Source organism: Gossypium raimondii, chromosome 1, assembly GCF_025698545.1.
Source record: "Gossypium raimondii isolate GPD5lz chromosome 1, ASM2569854v1, whole genome shotgun sequence".
Taxonomy (NCBI): Eukaryota; Viridiplantae; Streptophyta; class Magnoliopsida; order Malvales; family Malvaceae; genus Gossypium; species Gossypium raimondii.
Genome location: NC_068565.1, coordinates 5,525,805 through 5,533,408, shown reverse-complemented (window position 1 = coordinate 5,533,408; position 7,604 = coordinate 5,525,805). Strand labels below are relative to the sequence as shown.

Sequence of the window (7,604 nt, the reverse complement as noted above, 5' to 3'; positions counted from 1 at the left end):
CAATTAAGCTCCTATGTTCAATTCACACCCAATTAAGTCTTTGTCGTTAATTATAATAATCAATTAAGCCCATTCGTTAACGATTTTTGTCATTGACTACGTTAACCGTTAAAATAAATTAACAGACTAATCAAATTGTGACACGTAGAAGCTTTTCATTTCATCTAATATTTTTCACATAAAATGATTAAAATTATAAAATTTTAAAATTATTATATATTAAAATATGAAAATTGATATAAATTTATAAATATTATAAACTACTATAAATATTATAAAAATATAAAATTCTAATAAATTATAAAAATATAAAATTAAAAAACATATTTAAAATATTTAAAATTTTATAAGTACGTATTAAAATTCTATAAAATTAATAAAAATTATAAAAAATGTTAAAAGTACTGAAGTTGATATAAACTTATAAAAATTATAAGAAATCATAAAAACTTGAACCGAACTCGATCAATCGATTGAACTAGTTAGATCTAAATCGATAAGGGTACCGATTTGAAAAAAGCCATTAGACCGGTTGACTTGGGAACCGGATAGTTAAACCATTTTTTTTTATTTTTAATGTTTTGTTTTATTGAATTGGACGGGCTAGTCGAATTGACAAACAGATGGCCTGACATATTTGACTATCGATTCGGCTCTGAAAATTTTGGTCAAAATATTTCATTTTAACATATGCTACTAGTTATAATGAAATTTTGGTTTGACAAAAAATATTAAAAAAATAAAAAATCAGTTCAACCGCTCGATTCCCTAATTAAACGGTCTAATGGTTTTTTCGGATCGATACCTTTTCCGATTTCAGGCTAGCCGGTCCTTTCAATTGGTCCAGTCCAATTCAAATTTTTATGATTTTTTATAAGTTTATATCAATTTTAATATTTTTTATAATTTATTGACAATTTTTATTTTTAAGAATTCTGATACTTTTTTTATAATTTTAAACATTTTAAATAAATTTTATTAATTTTAGGATTTTTATAATTTATTAGATTTTTTATAAGTTTTTATAAGTTTTTTATAATTTTAATAAGTTTATATCTACTTTAATATTTTCAAATATTTAAATATTTTTATTTTTACTTTATATCTTCTTATTAACCAATGGAAAAACAAACAAAAAATATAAAACTCAACTTAATTAGATAAAACAAAAAATAAGAAACAAATGACTTACAAAAAAAATTGTTTAAGAAGTTTTTAAGTTGGTAGAATGCTTAAAATCTCCCATATTAATCTATTCCAAATGCGCCTCAATATGCTCGAACTCATATCTTTTGTACTGATAACAATATGAATACAAACCGAGCTAAAATCCTATCAACCATAACAACATCTAAATCAACAGATAATATTTTTATTGAACATATATACCGTATAATATAAGTGATAAATGGAATTATACTTTGTAGTTTTCTTCTAATTTATTATTTAATAATAAAATTTTGTGGTTGGTATAGTTTTAAAATTTTACTCTGTTTATCGTCCAAAACAAAAATAAAATTCCTACAAACAAAACCAGAAACAAAAACAAGGTACAGAAATTTCCTGATTGAAAGCTGAAACTCTCTGCTAGTTTTTCCCGCCAAAGAAGAAAAACCAAAAGAATTAAAATCAGATGTTTTGTTATTCTCCGTTTCACCATTCACCTCCTTTAATCACCAAATGGAAACCACAGCTTTTGTTCTTTAAACCCAACTTCAAATCCCAGTTTTCCCCTCTTAATTTCTACCCAAACCAAAACTTTCCTCACTTTTTCACCAAAAGAATTTCTGGGTATCCAATAAAATCCCCTGCTTTTTCTTCTTCTTTGGAGGATGAGTTCGACGTGGAATTAGGCCGTCTTTTGTCTTTGTTGCCAGAGGAGATGAGAAGGAGAATCAGGGAACATGAAGAGTTAAGAGAGTTGATTGAAGTGGTTATGGATATAGGGAGGAAACCTTTGGCTAGGTTCCCTTCAGGGGATTTTGTATTATCTGATTGTCCAATCACGGTTCAAGATATCGAGCATGCTACTTCTCAGGTGCATCATCCCCCCCCCCCCCTTTGCTTGTTTGCATATTAAGTGTTCGATTAACTCCTTTGGATAGTATTTGAGGAGTTATCCTTTTTTTTGTTTTGTTTTGTTTTTCCTTATCGAAGTATGCTAATGAGTACGTACATTGTAATGATTATGAAACAAAAAGGATGGCCATTGAGGGGAGAGAAAATAAATGGATATCCTTTGTTAAATTGGATAAGGAAAAGGGAAAAAGAAAAAAAAGAAAAGAAAATCACAACATATGGGTGTTTCCATATGCATTTTTGTCAAATTATCCTGGGGATATTTTGAAATTTTCAATAGGTTGAAGGTCATTTGGTTCCGAGTTAAAAGTGAATGCTAAAAAACATGATAATTTTGAATTATAGTGTTGCTGCTGAAGCATTATCTTCTCAGAACGTGGATGCCTGGTGGTTTTCTTTTTCCCCTAATGGATTTCAGTAATACATTATCACTGTCATGAGACTATATGGCTCTCAATGTGCTCAAAGTGGTAGCTGAAATCTGCTTGTTTTATCATAATTTACTTGTATCCTTTAAACAATCTTAGTTGAACTAGGATCTCTTCATTTACTAGAGCTTGCAGTTTACCTTTCTTTGTTTTGTGAAGTCTGTTTGCTCATTACAAGTACCAAAACTGCAGGTTGGGGACTTTGCCATTGATAATCGAGCAGGCATCAGCCGAACATTACATCGCATTAGTGCAATCAGGAATCGAAAAGGCACAATTATTGGTTTAACTTGTCGTGTTGGTCGGGCAATATCAGGCAGTGCTGATTTATTGAGAGATTTAGTTCAAGATGGGGCTTCTTTACTGCTCATTGGTCCTCCGGGGGTGGGAAAAACAACAATCATTAGGTTAGTTGTTTCTATCTCTGATCTGTTGATTTGTTTGGCAAGGTTGCATGACTAGGATTGCTTTCCCCATTCTCATTCTTAATATTTTGCAAAGTTGAGTGCAAGTATTTCAAAATTCAAACACTAAAATTTAACTGGTTACCAAGTTAATGTCTCTTTACTCAATAGAATTCTCTAAATTTTTTAAAAGCAAGATGGTCATGTTTGGTTATCCTGCTGAAGTACAATACCAAGAGGAATCAAGTGGAACCGTTCATGTCCTTTAGCATATTTGCTATCAGCGGCTGTTCTTAAGATTTGAGCTTGTTAGCCCAGAATTATTATTAGATTACAAATGGCTTTCAAATTTTTTACTTGTTGAACATGATTAATCTCAGTGTAAGGGAAGGGTTTTAAAATCTTTATAGATGATATATCTTAATGCTGAAAAAAGTTTTCTGCTATCAATCAGCCAGAACTAGCAAAAGCCAATATGCATTTTCATCTATGCTCCAACCATATCTGATCAGCTGAATATATGCTTTTGTTGTTTGAATAATTCTTCTGTTCCAAAAGCTGCAGTTTTGTCTACTTGTGGAGGAATCTTTCCAATGATATTGCTAGGGTAACCTAAATTTCTAAAAACAAATGGCAGGGATATAGCGAGGATGCTTGCAAATGATTACAAGAAACGTGTGATGATTGTTGACACCTCCAATGAGATAGGTGGCGATGGTGATATACCGCATGCTGGAATTGGTTGTGCACGGAGAATGCAAGTCCCTGACTCTGATATGCAACATAAGGTACAAGCTGGACTCAGTTATCATTTCTTCTCTGGTTACTTACAGAAAAGTATCTGTGTTGATGTTATGGTGTGTGCTAAGATTAAACTTTCGTAGTTGAAAAATTTAAGGGTATTAACTGAGTTCTTTTGCATTCTGAAAATAATCTCTTATAAAGTCGTACTACTTTTCCTACTTTACATCCTCAGTAATTAAAGATCTCTCTTTCTGTGATCATAAACATAATTATATGTAAAAAAATCAGATCTAACCCTTTTAGAGGGAATGGAAATTTGTGGTCCGTATATGTGCCTTTATTAGCACTCTTCTGTTCACCTTACTGCATAAATCCTTTTAAGACTTTGCATTCCTAGCAATTATAGGAGTTCACATGCATAAATCAGATGACCTGGCATTCTTATATATAAAATCAATAATGTCTTTCTACTGCCCCTTTAGAACACTTCAAAATTTCCCCAAGTTTGTCCTGTCCTTTATAACTTCTCTTCCTTAACAGGACCAGCAATTTCTTGTTTAACTTTTTGCAATTTTATATAATGCAGGTATTGATAGAAGCAGTTGAAAATCATATGCCACAAGTTATCGTGATTGATGAAATTGGGACAAAACTGGAGGCAATGGCCGCATGCACAATTGCACAACGTGGAATTCAGCTAGTTGCCACTGCTCATGGAGTAACCATTGAGAATTTGATTATGAATCCTTCTTTGGAGATCCTTATTGGTGGAATACAGGTGAGCAAGTTGCACTGATACCCTTTCCTATTATTTACTGAACATGTAGGGGTTACTGGCACCTTTATTCCAAAGCCTTTCAGGATCAATAGTACAGGTCTGAGTGCAGTCTGGGGAGTAATGTTTAGAAAGATGAGGCAATATCTTTAGGAAGATCCTAACCTTTCTGTGTCTTTTTCATCTTTAATTAAATGCTTGTTTCTTCTGATGAAGAGGGTGGCAGTGCAAAGAATAGCTGTCATATAGAATTCTGTTCTAACAAATTCTCATGTGAAATATTTCCTAGGTAAAGATATGATGTGCTGCCTTTAAGTTCAACTTGTCGGTATAAAATTATAAACAAGCGAAGCTGCTTTTTGTCTGTGATTTCATCATCCATGAGCTTATGATTTTGTTATTTCCTGCTGTTTTATAGTTAATGAATCTTTGTTACTAACTACATTATTGTAGTCTTGCTCTTTCTCGTTTTGTCAATGCAAAGATATTGTTATATTTTCATAATATTTTCTTAAAATAATTGATAGCTCTTTGAAATTCAATCATGACTGAGAATATAATTTTTCCTAGTTTCATTAAATACATAATTTTTCAGAGTGTGACTCTAGGGGATGAAGAAGCGAACCGTAGGGGTGTCCAGAAGACTGTGCTGGAGAGGAAAGGACCATCGACATTTAGTTGTGGTGTAGAGATTGTTTCTAAGACTGAGTTACGTGTTCACCGTTGCCTTGAAGCAACAGTTGATGCTGTTCTTGCAGGTGCATTTCCTTTTCTATTTAGTGCTACCAGGAATAATCAAAGTGGGTGATCCAGGATAGTTTATTACATCGGTTACTTGTCTACTGTGAAGGTCGTTTTCCACGCATTGAAATCCGCAAGATGAACTCTCTGGGGCTGGAAGAGAGCTCACTGACTTTTACTGATATCAGCTCTGACAAAGAGGATTTAGTAGTCACTGGAGATCTTTCAGAGACTAGTGACGAGAATAGTACCGGTAACCATTTCCCTTCTGATCTTTCTTCAAAAATGGCTGACGATTCAACGGAAGACAGGGATTTACTTCATATGTATGTCTATGGGGTAAGAGGTCTTGATATCATACATTGCCGTTTTGATTTATAAATTAAGATTATGTTTTGGCAGTTAATGAAGTTAACTTATGTATTCAGCATTTGATTTTACTTGTCATATTCAGTTAAATCTTAGTTTTGATTTCCCATATATAACCCAGATGTTAATCGGTTTGAAGTTGACTCAAAATCAGGCTCAATAGATGTGACCCTATGATGCCAATTTTATAAGCCTTCTATATAGCCAATTTAGGTATTTTTGTTTAGATATGATACCAAATTTTGTCAGATTCATGAAGATATAATGTCTCGGTTAAAGCTTTTTTAGTTCTGATTGTCAGTAGTTGTCATAGTTATAAATAATGAGAAAGTAGTACAAATGAAACTTACAGAATAAGCAGTTATTCTAGATCCAGGAGGCAAGCGTGATACAAGGACTTAAGAAGTTAAAGATGGATGCTGCAGTTCAATTAACTGATAATATAAGTGAGGCAGGTGTGCTGTTTGCTGTGCTTTCGAAGCTCCGAAAGAACTCTGGGATTCAGGCTGCAGCTAAATCTCATAAGATACCTGTCTATGTGGCGAAGGTGAAGAGCTTCTTCTTGTTTAGCATTAATTAACTTTCTCATCATCAAAGTGTGGTAATAAATCAGTCTTTTTCTTTTCCTCCCTTGCAGACAAGCTCATCAATGCAGATCACAAAGGCCTTAGAGGCATTAAAAGATGATTATCCCTACGGATTGAAGAACCCTGGATCAGAAAATGATATGAATATTTTGGAGAAGGTTGATGCCTTAGAGGTAAAGACTTGATATTTTTGTTCCAGTTTGATCTCTGAATTTTTCTTTTTGCTTTCTAAAGGAAACTATAATTTTTGCAAGTTCAGTGGTTATAGGCTCTTTAAGCCCTTGCTAGTGGTTCAGCTTTAGCCAGAGCAATACTTTTGAGCATGTTTATGAACCATTTAGCCTGAAACCTTCAGATAGGCTCATGAGAAATCTGTTTTTCAAAAGGAAATGCTCCAATAAATCCATGTTTTTTTACTCATTATGCTAACAATGATATCCTCCCGTTTGCCCGTCCCTTGAGCAGAAGTTATGATCTCAAGGATTGATAAATTAGACTTTGTAGCAATATATCAGTGCGTAAAGTATGCTGTATACAATATCTACTTGCTCTATATATCGGAACTATTTCACTGACTTGCTTACGACTGCATTAATCATTTCAGGAGGCAAGAATAGCCATCGAACAGGTAGTAATCCCAAAAGAGGAACCTGCGGAACTACTTCCAAGGCCAACCCAGATTATATCTCTACAAACAGAGCTCATTGAGAAATACCAACTACAATCAGAGAAAATCGGCAAAGGTTCAGATGTACGCTTACGGATCCTCCCATTTAAACTGGTAAAAGATGAGGACAAAAGCTCCGGTGAAGATGCCAATGCGAATGATTTTGAAAATTTCGAGCCCTACGGTGCAAATGGTTCTCCTCACGGTGTGGACAGGTTACCTCTTCTGCCTGATTAGTCATCACTGTGTTGTACATAGAATATTGTCACATTTGTGGTAGTAAACTTTATAGAAATCTCACAAGTCCTTGCATGGGGATTGTGGCCTATGTTGCTTTGCATTTGCTGGTTCTTGTTGGATGTTTCAGCATCAGAATTCTGTCAAATAGTGTCTGCAGATTGGGATCAACAAGGCTGTTTGATTTCTCTGATGAATCCTAGAATATGTAATTTTTCATCTTTGATAAGCTGTAATGATTGAAATATAGTGACAGGGGTTGATTATCTGGATTCTTAGATGTTTTCATATTTCTTTTAACAAATGTAAATTGGTGTTACTCTTTGTAATACCCGATTTTGGCCCGGGTAAAAGGCCCAAAATTACAAACGGGCCACAAGGCCCAAAACCAATTTAAAACGGTGGCCCAATTTCGAAAATGGCCCAATTTCAGTGGCTCAAATCATTTGCAGAAACCCTAGGGTTTCTAAGAAGACTTTTGCATGATCCGAAAGCGTCATCGATCTTCACCTGCAAGGAAACAAACAAGAAAGGAAAGAAAATCAAGGATTGCAAAATCAAATCAAGCATATC

At 33.7% G+C, this 7,604-nt stretch overlaps 1 protein-coding gene across 1 annotated transcript; it reads left to right on the top strand.

The window, feature by feature from the left end:
• Positions 1 to 1,511: 1,511 nt before the first annotated feature.
• Positions 1,512 to 7,297, top strand: LOC105778465 (hypothetical protein). Its single transcript, XM_012602180.2, has 9 exons — positions 1,512 to 2,038; positions 2,700 to 2,914; positions 3,549 to 3,699; positions 4,242 to 4,433; positions 5,026 to 5,188; positions 5,281 to 5,510; positions 5,911 to 6,087; positions 6,178 to 6,300; positions 6,732 to 7,297. Exons 1-9 carry the CDS (start codon positions 1,634 to 1,636, stop codon positions 7,029 to 7,031), a joined length of 1,956 nt encoding a protein of 651 aa, XP_012457634.1. The 5' UTR covers positions 1,512 to 1,633; the 3' UTR covers positions 7,032 to 7,297.
• Positions 7,298 to 7,604: the final 307 nt, after the last annotated feature.

Coding starts and splice junctions, on each gene's coding strand:
- LOC105778465 (XM_012602180.2), top strand. CDS start 1,634: ATGTTTTGTTATTCTCCGTTTCACCATTCACCTCCTTTAATCACCAAA. Junction 4,434..5,025: donor TCCTTATTGGTGGAATACAG/GTGAGCAAGTTG, acceptor ATAATTTTTCAG/AGTGTGACTCTAGGGGATGA. Junction 5,511..5,910: donor TTCATATGTATGTCTATGGG/GTAAGAGGTCTT, acceptor CAGTTATTCTAG/ATCCAGGAGGCAAGCGTGAT.